This window comes from Triticum urartu, chromosome 2A (genome assembly GCF_056163025.1).
Source record: "Triticum urartu cultivar PI428250 chromosome 2A, HENAU_Tu73, whole genome shotgun sequence".
Taxonomy (NCBI): domain Eukaryota; kingdom Viridiplantae; phylum Streptophyta; class Magnoliopsida; order Poales; family Poaceae; genus Triticum; species Triticum urartu.
Genome location: NC_141874.1, coordinates 296,719,225 through 296,737,326, shown reverse-complemented (window position 1 = coordinate 296,737,326; position 18,102 = coordinate 296,719,225). Strand labels below are relative to the sequence as shown.

General features: G+C 42.3%; 2 protein-coding genes across 2 annotated transcripts; both read right to left on the bottom strand.

The window, feature by feature from the left end:
- Window positions 1-5,175: 5,175 nt before the first annotated feature.
- Window positions 5,176-15,081, bottom strand: LOC125529758 (uncharacterized). The gene is made up of 4 exons (XM_087539817.1): window positions 14,985-15,081; window positions 5,648-5,785; window positions 5,304-5,451; window positions 5,176-5,206 (listed from the first exon to the last, which is right to left on the bottom strand). The coding sequence occupies exons 1-4, from the start codon at window positions 15,079-15,081 to the stop codon at window positions 5,176-5,178; spliced, it is 414 nt and encodes a 137-aa protein (XP_087395943.1).
- Window positions 15,082-15,842: 761 nt separating this feature from the next.
- On the bottom strand, window positions 15,843-17,959 carry LOC147984881 (uncharacterized; the record flags this gene model as incomplete). Its single annotated transcript, XM_087541301.1, has 4 exons — window positions 15,843-15,881; window positions 15,959-16,046; window positions 16,115-16,218; window positions 17,711-17,959. Coding segments are annotated over 4 exons (480 nt in total), but the record flags the coding sequence as incomplete, so codon positions are not given.
- Between the last annotated feature and the right edge of the window lie 143 nt (window positions 17,960-18,102).

The following is an 18,102-nucleotide window of genomic DNA, read 5'->3' as shown; positions in this document are numbered from 1 at the left end:
AGGAAGACTTGGAAGAAGACTTTGAGTGTTTCTTCTTCTTCTTGTCGTCAGAATCATATTCCTTGCTCTTATTCTTCTTCTTCTTCTTGTTCTCATTGTCCCACTGCGGACACTCAGAGATGTAGTGACCAGGTTTCTTGCACTTGTGGCATGTTCTCTTCTTGTAGTCATGAGCAGAAGCTTCATCATTCCTTGAGCTGGATCATGAGGACTTTCTGAAGCCTTTCTTTTTGGTGAATTTTTGGAACTTCTTTACAAGCATAGCAAGCTCCTTTCCAATGTCTTCAGGATCATCAGAACTGCTGTCAGATTCTTCTTCAAATGAGGAGACAACTTTTGCCTTCAAGGCATGGGTTCGCCCATAGTTGGGACCGTAGATGTCTCTTTTCTCAGAAAGCTGAAACTCATGCGTGTTGAGCCTTTCAAGTATGTCAGACGGGTCGAGTTTCTTGAAGTCAGGGCGTTCTTGAATCATTAGGGCTAGGGTGTCAAACGAGCTGTCAAGTGATCTCAGGAGTGTCTTGACGACTTCATGCTTGGTAATCTCAGTAGCGGCCGAGAGCTTGAAGCTCATTTGTGATGTCAGTGAGTCGATCAAACGTGAGCTGAACATTCTCATTGTCGTTTCTCTTGAAGAGGTTGAAGAGGACACTGATTCTTTGTTCTCTCTGGGTTGAGACGCCTTCGTTGACCTTGGAGAGCCAGTCCCATACTAGCTTGGACATTTCCAGAGCACTCACACGGCCATAGTGTCCTTTGGTCAGATGACCACAGATGATATTCTTGGCAGTAGAATCTAGTTGAACGAACTTCTTGACATCAGCAGCGGTGACACCTTCACTAGCCTTGGGGACGCCATTCTTGATGACATAACAGAGGTCAACATCAATGGCTTCAAGATGCATGCGCATCTTATTCTTCCAGTAGGGATATTCAGTTCCATCGAAGACTGGGCACGTAGCGGGAACTTTGATTATCCCTGCAGTCGACATAGCTAAAACTCTAGGTGGTTAAACCGAATCACACAGAATAAGGGAGTACCTTGCTCTGATACCAATTGTGCTAGTGATCGACTAGAGGGGGGGGGTGAATAGGCGATTTTTATGAAAGTCTTCAAAACATGGAAGTTTCGAAGACAAACGATAGAAATGAACCTATTAACATGCAGCGGAAGGTAGACTACACTAGCCAAGCCATAGTCAAGTATTCAATGAAGTGAAAGCACAAAGACTAATAGCAGCTAGGCAGTATGGATCAGGATGGAAGATAGTATGAAGCCAATCAGAATAAGCAGTCACACAGTGAAGACAAATAGATAATGCAAACAGGCAATGACTTCACAAGGACTAATATGCAAATAAAGAGATGTGAAGGATAGAACCAGTGGCTCGTTGAAGACAATGATTTGTTGGACCAGTTCCAGTTGCTGTGACAACTGTACGTTTGGTTAGGGAGGCTGAGATTCAACTCAGAGGACCGCGTCTTCACCTTATTCCCCTTGAGCTAAGGACACCCAGTCCTCGCCTAATTACTCTGGTAAGTCTTCAAGGTAGACTTCCAAACCTTCACAGACTTTGTTCATCGGCGATCCACAATGACTCTTGGATGCTCAGAACACGACGCCTGACCGGCTGGAGGATTCACAGTCCTCAAGTGTAATAAGTCTTCAGATCACACAGAGAGGAAGACTTCAGTGATGCCTAACACTCTTTGGCTCTGGGTGTTTAGGGCTTTGTCCTCGCAAGGATTTCTCTCTTAAAGGCTTCGAGGTGGGTTGCTCTCAAACGACAAAAGCCATGCACTAACTCTGAGCAGCCAACCAATTTATGGTATAGGGGTGGGCTATTTATATCCACTAGGCAACCCGACCTGATTTGTCCGAAATGACCCTGGGTCACTAAGGAACTGACACGTGTTCCAACGGTCAGATTTCAAACACACACGGCAACATTACTTGAGCTACAAGCAAAGCTGACTTATCCAGCTCTAGATAAGATTTGCTCTCATTGTCTTCGCTCGAAGACATAGGATTTTGGTTAAGCGTCACTTCAGTCATTATGACTAGTTCACTTGGACCCCACTTAATAGTACGGTGGTTCCTATGACTCAACAAAGAAGAAAAAGAACGACGAAACAACTAAGTCTTTGCGCTCCATAGTCTTCACGCGATGTCTTCTCTTGGCATAGTCTTCAATGTGAATGTCTTCACATACCACCTTTGACTTCAATGTCTTCATACATTTTTAGGGGTCATCTCCGGTAGGAAAACCGAATCAATGAGGGACTTCTACCTGTGTTATCCTGCAATTCTCACAAACACATTAGTCCCTCAACCAGGTTTGTCGTCAATACTCCAAAACCAACTAGGGGTGGCACTAGATGCACTTACAAGTGGAGGACCCCAGACCACTCAATGTACATATTGACAGAAACCCCTGCTACTAGTTGGATATGAAATAGGACTATTGCACTTACCACCTCAGCTTTCTTCATATCCAAACATTTTTACCCAGTAAATAAGCCTACCTCCAAATCTTCACAGCTCCTATAAAAACTAGTAGACCGCCCATGCGTTGCTACGGGCTACAATACAATGCATGTAAATGAATTAAACAAATGACTAAAGTTGTCTTCAAGGTCGAAGCTCATTTCTTCCTAGTATATTTGGGCATGTTTGGACATCAAATGGACAGCTGGTAGGCTCTCCAAATTCAGCTGTGTGGACAATAGCTGCAACATAGCTAACACTTTATTTGCAATCAACCACTCTCTTCCCATAACATCCTTTCTTCCTGTCATTGTAGACTAATTGTTGAGCTCCCTCCATAGTCACACATTTCCTCACACCGCCAACCCATCAACCACGTTGGGGGACACCCGAAGACAACCGTCCTTATTGTCTCCCTCTCGCTAGGAGGGACAAAGAGTGAGGCATAAACATACACATATGTAAGTTAATTCATTGTTTCATTAATTGATTACTTAATATGATGTCTTGTATCCTCTACATGGACAAAAAATACAACAAAAATATTATCTTCATTCTACAGAATGAAATTGAAAACTTGTGAACAACATCACAAATAAGTGTTGAAAAGTAAGAAAACATGAGGATCCTTAAATTGGTGATATGATTTACATGATACTAACTCCTTCCATATACATAGGTCCCCTATCAAAATACTGACAAAAAAGAGAAGTAATGCCCGTCTCATGGGCCTCGCATACTTGGACAGACGATGTAAATGAAATCCATATATTAGCTAAATTATAAGGTGCTTCCAATCAAAACAATACATTTATAAGGGAAGGGGCTACTACAACTTGTACAGTCCTGAGCCACCACGCTGCTAACACACTCATTCTCCAGTGTATGCAAGTCATCTCTTCCTCTCCCCATCACAAGTGACATGTTCAAACTCCAAAGTTGATGGATTGGATCCTTCAATGTGAAGACATCAAATTTTGAGCTCCAAGGTGCAACCTTGCATCCTTCACATGATGCAGTATATTGGCCAAGGTAGCATACTATCAAATTTAGATCCGATTATATTTATATAGCTCTCATAACATAGAGATTGACAAGATATGATGATTATCACTTGAGAATATATACCAGCAACAAAAACATCCACAAAATATAAACACATATCACTTTTAAAAAGGTAAAACTTTGAGACACAGCAAAACACTATATGCTTAAATGTAAAAAATGACAAAAGGAGAATAGGAATAAATATGAAGACGTGGAGTATTTGAACCCGAGCTCACATGCTCCTTGATGAACAGTAAAATCCGAAAACACGGTAAAAAATATAAAAAAATTGATTTTTTTTATAAAAAATTGTGTAAGTTTTAACTTCTTGCAAATGCTTTTGATGAAATGACATTCGTGTAGGTGTGGGAAAAAAATCAACGCTCCAAAAGATTTGTTCTCGGAAACATTTTGGAGCATCGATTTTTTTCTTTTTGTCCATACCTCCACCAATGTTATTTCATCACCAATATTTGCAGGAAGTTAAAACTTTCATAGATGTTTAAATCCAGATTTTTTTTGAATTCTTTAACTAATTTTTTGGATTTTACTGTTCATCAGGGAGATTGTGAACTCGGGATCAAAAGTGCACTTTCGTAAATATGAGTGGAATTAAATAGAGGTAAGAGCTAATAGCTTATGTACATCTGGAGAAGCCAATATTGTAAGTTTAGTGCAAGGAAGTTTCTGCGGAAAATGAAGTTATTTAGTAAAAATGATATCTTTTTACGTCGTGTCATCCAACCCCCTAACACTCATTATCATGGCTCATCCATATCTTTCAGTTTCAACAGAATAAAGTTACCGCTAATTAGAAGCTCGCCATCTTCCCTGAACATTGAATTGTAATTTCTAGATTGAAATACCTATGAGTTTGCCATTTCTTATGATAAATGTAAATTATTAATACTGAATGATAATTTTGTTCATAATTCTGCATTACGTTTCTAAACCAGAATTTTGCATACATACACAAAATAGTTATGTAAATTTTGTTAAGTGACAAAACATGGTAAATATGGAAGATGGTAGAACCTGAAGTACATGATTAGAGATAATTCAAGTGCTGAACTGATAGGAAGCAAAACTCACTGGTGGTCTAAGACTTCTCGTCACCAGGCACATCTCCTCTTCGCATGAATGGCCTTCGGCGTTGCCAAAGCAATAACCTCCAACTCATTGGCATCAAGCTCAACCACCTTGCCCATAACCTTCCCGCGGTGTGGTACGAGTACGAATCAGTAGCGGAGCCATAAAATATCTATAAGGGAGGCCAAGTTCTACTAAAACAGGTTGGGGAGGGCCGAAGTGTTGAAAATTAGATTTTTAGCAGCAAATTAGTACTAATTTTGCCACTGTTCATAGCAAATTACATGCAAAATCATGGTGTTAGGGGGGGCCAGGGCCCCTGCTGGTCCCCCTGTCTCCGCCACTGGGTACGACCTAGTGAGACCAGCTTAGGACTTTGTACAACTAAAATCATTAAGTGGACAGTTGATCAAGCACAAACATAGACATGGAGAGAGAAGAATAAAAATTCTAATATATTCACCTCATTGTACCAATCATCGTCTTTGTATTGTCCGCAATGAACATTTGTTTCACCGGGAAGTGGACCCCCAAATCTATTGGCTTGTCTGTCATGAACCCTCGCCACAGATGGATTGCAAGCTATAAATTTAAATTTTCAGAAAGGAAATGTCATGAGACCATTGCTCATCAGATATTCATTGGACCACAGTGAACACATGAGAAACATCAAACTCACAATGGACTTGTGTGGTTGGTCCATGCATCCGTGGTGGGCTGCTTCTTGGGTCCTCTGATGATAACATTCCCAAACAACTCCTCTGCGTCCTCCGGCATGGTTGACCACATGCCCCTCTCAAGGTCCAGTATTAAGGTTGGCCTTCGGGTTGTGGGTACAAAAATCTATATTAATTGTTAAAAATGCAAAGAAATCATAAATATGATTCATGCATAGACACCTTGCTGGAGAGGACAATCTGACAGAGATGGAAAAGAGGTGTGAAGGAGGGATTCTCCTGGCCGTCATTTTCATTGCCAAGGGTGCTAGTATAGGGAGGATATGGAGGAGGTACTCGTGCTCACCGCAGTTGACCATCCCTGACCGGCCATGAATCATCTCCTCGTAGTGTGATGGAACTAACCATCCCCAACCGGCCATGAATCGTCCTCGTAGGTGATCGTCCGCGACCAGCCATGGATCATCCTCGTAGTGCGATGGAACTAACCATATACAAATGAATTGAAGTAGCTAAAAAATAAAACTAAATATATTTTTAAATAAATAATAATAAGTAAGAAGAATGGTGTCAAGGGAGGGAGGCTGGATCTAATGTGCAGCGGAGGACTGATCATTATGTATATACTTTGGCTGTGTTAAACAATAGAAATGTTTAAATGTGTGCAGCGGAGGACTGATATGTTGGGGAACGTAGTAATTTCAAAAAATTTCCTATGCACACGCAAGATCATGGTGATGCATAGCAACGAGGGGAGAGTGTGATCTACATACCTTGTAAATCGATCACGGAAGCGTTTGGTTGATGTAGTCGTACGTCTCCACGGCCCGACCGATCAAGCACCGAAACTACAGCACCTCCGAGTTCTAGCACACGTTCAGCTTGATGGCGATCCCCGGACTCTGATCCAGCAAAGTGTCGGGGAAGAGTTCCGTCAGCACGACAGCGTGGTGACGATCTTGATGCACTACTGTCGCAGGGCTTTGCCTAAGCACCGCTACAATATTATCGAGGACTATGGTGGAAGGGGGCGCCGCACACGGCTAAGAATATGATCACGTGGATCAACTTGTGTCTTTCTGGGGTGCCCCTGCCTCCGTATATAAAGGACTAAAGCGGGGGTGCGGCCGGCCTAGGAGAGGCGCGCCAGGAGAGTCCTACTCCCTCTGGGAGTAGGATTCCCCCCCCCCCAATCCTAGTTGGAATAGGATTCGCGGAGGGGGAAAAGAGAGAGGGTGGCCGGCCCCCTCTCCTTGTCCTATTCGGACCAAGGGAGGGGAGGGGCGCGCGGCCCACTTTGGGCAGCCCCTTCTCTTTTCCACTAAGGCCCACTATGGCCCATATAGCTCCCGGGGGGTTCCGGTAACCTCCCGGTTCTCCGGTAAAATCCCGATTTCACCCGGAACACTTCCGATATCCAAACATAGGCTTCCAATATATCAATCTTTATGTCTCGACCATTTCGAGACTCCTCGTCATGTCCGTGATCACATCCGGGACTCCGAACAAACTTCGGTACATCAACATGCATAAACTCATAATATAATTGTCATCGTAACCTTAAGCGTGCGGACCCTACGGGTTCGAGAACCATGTAGACATGACCGAGACAGGTCTCCGGTCAATAACCAATAGCGGGACCTGGATGCCCATATTGGCTCCTACATATTCTACGGAGATCTTTATCGGTCAGACCGCATAACAACATACGTTGTTCCCTTTGTCATCGGTATGTTACTTGCTCGAGATTCGATCGTCGATATCTCAATACCTAGTTCAATCTCGTTACCGGCAAGTCTCTTTACTCGTTCCGTAATACATCATCTCGCAACTAACTCATTAGTTGCAATGCTTGCAAGGCTTATGTGATGTACATTACCGAGAGGGCCCAGAGATACCTCTCCGACAATCGGAGTGACAAATCCTAATCTCGAAATACGCCAACCCAACATGTACCTTTGGAGACACTTGTAGAGCTCCTTTATAATCACCCAGTTATGTTGTGACGTTTGGTAGCACACAAAGTGTTCCTCCAGCAAACGGGAGTTGCATAATCTCATAGTCATAGGAACATGTATAAGTCATGAAGAAAGCAATAGCAACATACTAAACGATCGGGTGCTAAGCTAATGGAATGGGTCATGTCAATCACATCATTCTCCTAATGATGTGATCCCGTTAATCAAATAACAACTCTTTTGTTTATGGTTAGGAAACATAACCATCTTTGATTAACGAGCTAGTCAAGTAGAGGCATACTAGTGACACTTTGTTTGTCTATGTATTCACACAAGTATTATGTTTCCGGTTAATACAATTCTAGCATGAATAATAAACATTTATCATGATATAAGGAAATAAATAATAACTGAATTATTGCCTCTAGGGAATATTTCCTTCAGTCTCCCACTTGCACTAGAGTCAATAATCTAGTTCACATCGCCATGTGATTTAACAGCAATAGTTCACATCACCATGTGATTAACACCCATAGTTCACATCGATATGTGATCAACACCCAAAGGGTTTACTAGAGTCAGTAATCTAGTTCACATCGCTATGTGATTAACACCCAAAGAGTACTAAGGTGTGATTATGTTTTGCTTGTGAGATAATTTTAGTCAACGGGTCTGTCACATTCAGATCCGGAAGTATTTTGCAAATATTTATGTCAACAATGCTCTGCACGGAGCTACTCTAGATAATTGCTCCCACTTTCAATATGTATCTAGATTGAGATTTAGATTCATCTAGATTAGTGTCAAAACTTGCATCGGCGTAACCCTTTACGACGAACCTTTTTTCACTTCCATAATCGAGAAACATATCCTTATTCCACTAAGGATAATTTTGACCGCTGTCCAGTGATCTACTCCTAGATCACTATTGTACTCCCTTGCCAAACTCAGTGGTAGGGTATACAATAGATCTGGTACACAGCATGGCATACTTTATAGAACCTATGACCAAGGCATAGGGAATGACATTCATTCTCTTTCTATCTTCTGCCGTGGTCGGGCTTTGAGTCTTACTCAATTTCACACCTTGTAACATAGGCAAGAAACTCTTTCTTTGTCTGTTCCATTTTGAACTACTTCAAAATCTTGTTAAGGTATGTATTTATTGAAAAACCTTATCAAGCGTCTTGATCTATCTCTATAGATCTTGATGCTCAATATATAAGTAACTTCACCGAGGTCTTTCTTTGAAAAACTCCTTTCAAACACTCCTTTATGCTTTGCAGAATAATTCTACATTATTTTCGATCAACAATATGTCATTCACATATACTTATCAGAAATGTTGTAGTGCTCCCACTCACTTTCTTGTAAATACAGGCTTCACCGCAAGCCTGTATAAAACTATATGCTTTGATCAACTTATCAAAGCGTATATTCCAACTGCGAGATGCTTACACCAGTCCATAGATGGATCACTGGAGTTTGCATTTTTGTTAACACCTTTAGGATTGAAAAAAACTTCTGGTTGCATCATATACAACTCTTCTTTAAGAAATCCATTAAGGATTGCAGTTTTGTTATCCATTTGCCAGATTTCATAAAGTGCAGCAATTGCTAACATGATTCGGACAGATTTCAGCATAGATACGAGTGAGAAACTCTCATCGTAGTCAACACCTTGAACTTGTCGAAAACCTTTTGTGACAATTCTAGCTTTGTAGATAGTAACACTACTATCAGCGTTCGTCTTCCTCTTGAAGATCCATTTATTCTCAATTGCTTGCCGATCATCGGGCAAGTCAACCAAAGTCCATACTTTGTTCTCATACATGGATCCCATCTCAGATTTCATGGCCTTAAGCCATTTTGCGGAATCTGGGCTCATCATCGGTTCCTCATAGTTCGCAAGTTCGTCATGGTCAAGTAACATGACCTCCAGAACAGGATCACCGAAACACTCTGGTGCGGATCTCACTCTGGTTTACCTGCGAGATTCGGTAATAACTTGATCTGAAGTTACATGATCATCATCATTAGCTTCCTCACTAATTGGTGTAGTAGTCACAGGAACAGATTTCTGTGATGAACTACTTTCCAATAAGGGAGAAGGTACAATTACCTTATCAAGTTTTTTTTTTACTTTCCTCCCATTCACTTCTTTCGAGAGAAACTCCTTTTCTAGTAAGTTTCCGAATTTAGCAACAAAAGTCTTGCCTTCGGATCTGTGATAGAAGGTGTATCCAATAGTTTCCTTTGGATATCCTATGAAGATTTACTTCTCCGATTTGGGTTCGAGCTTATCATGTTGAAACTTTTTCACATAAGCATCGCAGTCCCTAACTTTAAGAAATGACAGCTTAGGTTTCTTGCCAAACCATAGTTCATATGGTGTCGTCTCAACGGATTTAGATGGTGCCCTATTTAACGTGAATGCAACTGTCTCTAATACATAACCCCAAAACAATAGTGGTAGATCGGTAAGAGACATCATAGATTGCACTATATCCAATAAAGTACGGTTATGACGTTTGGACACACCATTATGCTGTGGTGTTCCATGTGGCATGAGTTTGTGAAATTATTCCACATTGTTTTAATTGAAGACCAAACTCGTAACTCAAATATTTGTCTCCGCGATCAGATCGTGGAAACTTTATTTTCTTGTCACAATGATTTTCCACTTCACTCTGAAATTCTTTGAACTTTTCAAATGTTTCAGACTTATGTTTCATCAAGTAGATATACCCATATCTGCTCAAATCATCTGTGAAGTTCAGAAAATAACGATACTTGCCGTGAGCCTTAACACTCATCGGACCGCATACATCAGTATGTATTATTTCCAATAAGTCAGTTGCTCGCTCCGGAGAACGGAGTCTTAGTCATCTTGCCCATGAGGCATGGTTCGCAAGCATCAAGTGATTCATAATCAAGTGATTCCAAAATCCCATCAGCATGGAGTTTCTTCATGCGCTTTACACCAATATGACCTAAACGGTAGTGCTACAAATAAGTTGCACTATCATTATTAACTTTGCATCTTTTGGTTTCAATATTATGATTATGTGTATCACTACGATCGAGATCCAACGAACTATTTTCATTGGGTGTGTAACCATATAAGGTTTTATTCATGTAAACAGAACAATAATTTATTCTCTTACTTAAATGAATAACCGTATTACAATAAACATGATCAAATCATATTCATGCTTAACGCAAACACCAAATAACACTTATTCAGGTTCAACACTAATCCCGAAAGTATAGGGAGTGTGCGATGATGATCATATCAATCTTGGAACCACTTCCAACACACATCGTCACTTTACCCTTAACTAGTCTCTGTTTATTCTGCAACTCCCGTTTCGAGTTACTAATCTTAGCAACTGAACTAGTATCAAATACTGAGGGGTTGCTATAAACACTAGTAAAGTACACATCAATAACATGTATATCAAATATACTTATGTTCACTTTGCCATCCTTCTTATCTGCCAATCACTTGGGGTAGTTCCGCTTCCAGTGACCAGTCCCTTTGCAGTAGAAACACTTAGTCTCAGGCTTAGGACCAGACTTGGGCTTCTTCACTTGAGCAGCAACTTGCTTGCTGTTCTTCTTGAAGTTCCCCTTCTTCCCTCTGCCCTTTTCTTGAAACTAGTGGTCTTGTCTACCATCAACACTTGATGTTTTTCTCGATTTCTACCTTCGTCAATTTCCGCATTACGAAGAGCTTGGGAATCGTTTTCGTTATCCCTTGCATATCATAGTTCATCACAAGTTCTACTAACTTGGTGATGGTGACTAGAGAATTCTGTCAATCACTATCTTATCTGGAAGATTAACTCCCACTTGATTCAAGCGATTGTTGTATTCAGACAATCTGGGCACATGCTCACTAGTTGAGCGATTCTCCTCCATCTTTTAGCTATAGAACTTGTTGGAGACTTTCATATCTCTCAACTCGGGTATTTGCTTGAAATATTAACTTCAACTCCTGGAACATCTCATATGCTCCATGACGTTCAAAACGTCTTTGAAGTCCCGATTCTAAGCCATTAAGCATGGTGCACTAAACTATCAAGTAGTCATCATATTGAGCTAGCCAAACGTTCATAACGTCTGCATCTGCTCCTGCAATAGGTCCGTCACCTAGCGGTGCATCAAGGACATAATTCTTCTGTGCAGCAATGAGGATAAACCTCAGATCACGGATCCAATCCGCATCATTGCTACTAACATATTTCAACACAATTTTCTCTAGGAACATATCAAAATAAACACAGGGAGGCAACAACGCGAGCTATTGATCTATAACATAATTTGCAAAATACTACCAGGACTAAGTTCATGATAAATTTAAGTTCAATTTAATCATATTACTTAAGAATTCCCACTTAGATAGACATCCCTCTAATCCTCTAAGTGATTACGTGATCCAAATCAACTAAACCATGTCCGATCATCACGTGAGATGGAGTAGTTTCATTGGTGAACATCGCTATGTTGATCATATCTACTATATGATTCACGCTTGACCTTTCGGTCTCCGTGTTCCGAGGCCATATCTGTATATGCTTGGCTCGTCAAGTATAACCTGAGTATTCCGCGTGTGCAACTGTTTTGCACCCATTGTATTTGAACATAGAGCCTATCACACCCGATCATCACGTGGTGTCTCAGCACGAAGAACTTTCGCAACGGTGCATACTCAGGGAGAACACTTCTTGATAATTAGTGAGAGATCATCTTATAATGCTACCGTCAATCAAAGCAAGATAAGATGCATAAAAGATAAACATCACATGCAATCAATATAAGTGATATGATATGGCCATCATCATCTTGTGCTTGTGATCTCCATCTCCGAAGCACCGTCGTGATCACCATCATCACCGGCGCGACACCTTGATCTCCATCGTAGCATCATTGTCGTCTCGCCAAGCTTGTGCTTCCACGACTATCGCTACCGCTTAGTGATAAAGTAAAGCATTACAGCGCGATTGCATTGCATACAATAAAGCGACAACCATATGGCTCCTGCCAGTTGCCGATAACTCGGTTACAAAACATGATCATCTCATACAATAAAATTCAGCATCATGTCTTGACCATATCACATCACAACATGCCCTGCAAAAACAAGTTAGACGTCCTCTACTTTGTTGTTGCAAGTTTTACGTGGCTGCTACGGGCTTAAGCAAGAACCAATCTTACCTACGCATCAAAACCACAACGATAGTTTGTCAAGTTGGTGCTGTTTTAACCTTCGCAAGGACCGGGCGTAGTCACACTTGGTTCAACTAAAGTTGGAGAAACTATCACCCGCAAGCCACCTATGTGCAGAGCACGTCGGGAGAACCGGTCTCGCATAAGCGTACGCGCAATGTCGGTCTGGGCCGCTTCGTCCAACAATACCGCCGAACCAAAGTATGACATGCTGGTAAGCAGTATGACCTATATCTCCCACAACTCACTTGTGTTCTACTCGTGCATATAACATCAACATATAAAACCTAGGCTCGGATGCCACTGTTGGGGAACGTAGTAATTTCAAAAAAATTCCTACGCACACGCAAGATCATGGTGATGCATAGCAATGAGGGGAGAGTGTGATCTACATACCTTGTAGATCGACAACGGAAGCGTTTGGTTGATGTAGTCGTACGTCTCCACGGCCCGACCGATCAAGCACCGAAACTACGGCACCTCCGAGTTCTAGCACACGTTCAGCTTGATGACGATCCCCGGACTCCGATCCAGCAAAGTGTCGGGGAAGAGTTCCGTCAGCACGACGGCGTGGTGACAATCTTGATGCACTACTGTCGCAGGGCTTCGCCTAAGCACCGCTACAATATTATCGAGGACTATGGTGGAAGGGGGCGCCGCACACAGCTAAGAATATGATCACGTGGATCAACTTGTGTCTTTCTGGGGTGCCCCTGCCTCCGTATATAAAGGACTAAAGGGGGGGTGCGGCCGGCCTAGGAGAGGCGCGCCAGGAGAGTCCTACTCCCTCTGGGAGTAGGATTCCCCCCCAATCCTAGTTGGAATAGGATTCGCGGAGGGGGGAAAAGAGAGAGGGTGGCCGGCCCCCTCTCCTTGTCCTATTCGGACCAAGGGAGGGGAGGGGCGCGCGGCCCACTTTGGGCAGCCCCTTCTCTTTTCCACTAAGGCCCACTATGGCCCATATAGCTCCCGGGGGGTTCCGGTAACCTCCCGGTTCTCCGGTAAAATCCCGATTTCACCCGGAACACTTCCGATATCCAAACATAGGCTTCCAATATATCAATCTTTATGTCTCGACCATTTCGAGACTCCTCGTCATGTCCGTGATCACATCCGGGACTCCGAACAAACTTCGGTACATCAAAATGCATAAACTCATAATATAACTGTCATCGTAACCTTAAGCATGCGGACCCTACGGGTTCGAGAACCATGTAGACATGACCGAGACAGGTCTCCGGTCATTAACCAATAGCGGGACCTGGATGCCCATATTGGCTCCTACATATTCTACGAAGATCTTTATCGGTCAGACCGCATAACAACATATGTTGTTCCCTTTGTCATCGGTATGTTACTTGCCCGAGATTCGATCGTCGGTATCTCAATACCTAGTTCAATCTCGTTATCGGCAAGTCTCTTTACTCGTTCCGTAATACATCATCTCGCAACTAACTCATTAGTTGCAATGCTTGCAAGGCTTATGTGATGTACATTACCAAGAGGGCCCAGAGATACCTCTCCGATAATCGGAGTGACAAATCCTAATCTCGAAATACGCCAACCCAACATGTACCTTTGGAGACACCTGTAGAGCTCCTTTATAATCACCCAGTTACGTTGTGACGTTTGGTAGCACACGAAGTGTTCCTCCGGCAAACGGGAGTTGCATAATCTCATAGTCATAGGAACATGTATAAGTCATGAAGAAAGCAATAGCAACATACTAAACGATCGGGTGCTAAGCTAATGGAATGGGTCATGTAAATCACATCATTCTCCTAATGATGTGATCCCGTTAATCAAATAACAACTCTTTTGTTTATGGTTAGGAAACATAACCATCTTTGATTAACGAGCTAGTCAAGTAGAGGCATACTAGTGACACTTTGTTTGTCTATGTATTCACACAAGTATTATGTTTCCGGTTAATACAATTCTAGCATGAATAATAAACATTTATCATGATATAAGGAAATAAATAATAACTTTATTATTGCCTCTAGGGCATATTTCCTTCATGATCATTATGTATATACTTTGGTTGTGTTAAACAGTAGAAATGTTTAAATGTTTGACCAATTTTTGCCGTGTTAAACAGTACATAAATATGACGTATGAGCATGTGCGGCGGACTGCTCACTATGTATATATTTTGGCTGTTCAACATTGAGAAGATGACACTGATCCAAAATAATTATATCAATTTAGCATCATTTGTTCAGATGATGCGGAAATATTGTGAGTATAGATATAAGGCAAATATGACATATAGTACACTAAATGACGCCTTGAATTTCCTAAAAGTCTGTTGGCCAACTAATCAACAACAAAATTCTAAAATCAACCAAGAATTCTACCCTGCACGCAAATCTTCAATTGACCAAATGATATATATCAAGATGATAATAATGTACCATGATGCAAAAAAAGATGGAACCAATATGCTACAGGAAGTTACTGAAACAACAAAGCAAACATGAATTATATCACCTAGAGTGGTCATCAATAGTGGCAGCAGCTTTTCCTTCAGCGCACTTGGTAATATAGCTGGCAATCTAGACACTCCATGATTAGTTTCCAAATCCATAATTTCAATGAGAGAAAACAAGAATGGAAGCTACAAAATGTATCCATATCTACCTATGGGCAGGCTCACGGGTACTGCAGATTGTGTCAAAAAATCATACTCTCTCCCTGTATTAATTAGTATGTTATTTCTATAAGCAAATTAGGCAGCGGTAGTGCCTCAATAAGAATAATTATGCCACTCAAAAATAATAAGAAGAATCACTATACAGGACACAATGGCATACATGGCAACATGAAAATCACGGCTCACAAGATTGAGAGATATACATACCAAGAAAAAGACAAAGAAAAGCTGAAGAACCGCACCTGCATTAGTGCATGGTCCCGAGCACGACACAGATAGATGAATGCCCTTGAGGTCGGTGTAGAGCGAGAATCCTACCAGGCTAGAGGCATGCTCCAAATCAGGGATGCATGCGTGCATACTGACACCTCCACAAGCTTGTCCGTGCAACCGCAGCTTCATTCGCTCTCGCAACTGCTCGGGTCGACGCAGGTAGGAACATAGTACCACTTGCAACTCTAAGAGCATATCAGATCAATAGTTAGTTTCATCTTATCGCAAAATTCTAAACTAATAAGTGCCTACACATCTCTCCATCTCCATAAACAAATCACATCATAGGAACATATCATCTAGTATGAAACTTCAGACAGGGAAATAGATTGAAATTAAATTCCAATCTGGGTGGCTGCCGCCTCTGAGATATCCACCCTTACAAACGACCAATCCTCTGATTTTTGTTGTTGCAAACTGCACTAAAGAGCTTTTTGAATCACATGGTCGATCAAAAGGCCCTGGAAAAAATCCCAAACAATATCAATAGATTGATGTGCAGACGTGAACATAGTTGAAGGGGCGGGGGAAGACGAACCAGCGGTAGTCTTCTCTTTTTGATCATTTGCGTAGCCACCTTCTTGACTTCATCTTCTGTGAGCATCCCATCAATGTTCATGTTCCACCTGTTAATGTGAGACACCCAAAGGAAAATTTTCATCAGTATGTTAGATTGACTTAAACTGAACATAGCTTAGTCCAAGATGTGATCAGTAATCTCCGGCTCAATGTTCCTCTGCCTCGACATATCCCAAACAACTTGTCAGCAAACTCCTTGGAGTTCTCCATGCCTTGGATCTGAGAAGCATGCCCATTAGAAAGTTTAACAATTAAATGGCACTGCAAAAGTAATTAGAAAGTCTAACACATTTGCACAATTATTGTATCATGAAACCTGTAAAAACTCAGTTACTGGACGAGCATACAAACTGAAAATCCTACTGTTTTATACAATCTTCACATTCCATTCATCAAGCAGATTGATAGAGGCTAAGGTGTCCCGATGTTTCAATGAGATGGTGGCTATCATTTTCTGTGGGAGTCGACCTTGACGATCCGACTACGAACGTGCGAGACGTCGCGCCTTAGCAATCGCTAAACCAACTTCCGAGGGTTATTGACCACGCCGGAGCACGATCAACCTGACCACGAGGGTCTGTTTCCTGCGAGCAAACGAAGAACAAGCAAGAAACTGAGATTGCAATCGGGATATTGCGAATATAAGATGAAAGCTTTATTGATCAAGGTGGGGTTCTGTGACGTCTTGGTCTGGTCGTTGGACACAAACGAAGTACGCGAAGTTGCAGCTATGGAGAACTTTTAATCTAAACAAAACCCAAAGTCTAAACGACGCCCTAAGGGCTGTATATATGGAGGAAGAGGGGGGAATTTCGTGGACCTTGAGGGTGGGGTCCGAAACTAACCCTAACTCTTGTTTCCCCACACATACGGACTCTAAAAATAGCCTATACTTAAGTATTTCGAAATTACATGGGCCTGGCCCATTAATAAGGTGACGCAGCACCTAGAATAGCCTATGGACGAATATTATGAAGTGGCATCTTGTATATTTCGTCCAAGGCTTCATGCACTCCTTATGGCGGCTTCAAAGTCCTGAAATCATCACTTGTAACTCCGTTCTTGATCCCCTTGCGCATGCCATCAACTCCATGCGTGTTCTTGCTCCAATGTTCATCCTTCTCCAAGCTAGGCCCTTCATTTGTAAGCAAAACAAATGTATCCAATTTAGGCAGCATCATAATCTCATGAACATTAGAATCATTACCAAGAAACGAAAGTACCTGGTAATTTAATTGGCGTGCGCGAGCTCTAGTAATTGGTCCAGTATATGTAACAGTAGGGGCTGTGGGTGTAACAATGGTATTGATGTCCTCATCACAGATAGTAGCAATCATTCTAATAAATGAAATCAAAACTTGGAGACTCCCAATTACAAAAAGCACAAGCGTTGAACAAAATGAGATGGAACATACATGGCGTAATTTGTTCTGCCCAATTCACCCAAAGTAACCGTCCGGTGATACAATCAGTTGTAGCAGTTAAGCAGCTAACAGATCTATTTAATTAACTACAAAGAGGAGAGAGCATTCGAACCAGCGGTAGTCTTCTCTTTGTGATCATTTGCGTAGCTACCAGCTAACAGATCTATTTAATTAACTGCAAAGAGGAGGATCGGTATCTATCATGCACTGCGATTGACCCAGAAATACTTGGAGATGGTGCAGCCTTATGGCTGATGCATCTATTCACATAAACAGAGAATACTCACCGTGTGCCCCGGATGAACATCAACATGTCCTCGCCGGCTACCACCCGCACGCACCTGGCCGCTGCCTGTGCCATGCTCACGCCCACCATTGTCGTGAGCATCGACCACGCGCCCTGCTACGAGCGGCCTTGCGCTGTCTCCTGCCGTGCCCTCTGGTAGGCCCACAACCCGTCGGTCGCCGTCACCATCGGATATACGTGTGGAGCACCAGCAAGGACGAGGACGGGACTGCAAGAGGAAGAGGAGGCGTCATCGTCGGAGATAGAGGTGGCTAGGGTTAGCCACGGGGCCGCACATGGGGCCAGAACAGCAAGGCGGCTGCATATGTTGGAAATAGGAGATCTCATCGGAGTCGGTAGCGCCATGGGGGCACCAATCGACGGCGGAGGCGG

What these genes read in the sequence shown, in the direction of transcription:
- LOC125529758 (XM_087539817.1), bottom strand. Translation starts at nt 15,081, where the DNA reads ATGGATTTGGAAACTAATCATGGAGTGTCTAGATTGCCAGCTATATTA. An exon ending in GTCAGGGATGGTCAACTGCG is followed by an intron (nt 5,452 to 5,647) that starts GTGAGCACGAGT and finishes TTGTACCCACAA; the next exon opens with CCCGAAGGCCAACCTTAATA. An exon ending in ACCAACCACACAAGTCCATT is followed by an intron (nt 5,207 to 5,303) that starts GTGAGTTTGATG and finishes TTAAATTTATAG; the next exon opens with CTTGCAATCCATCTGTGGCG.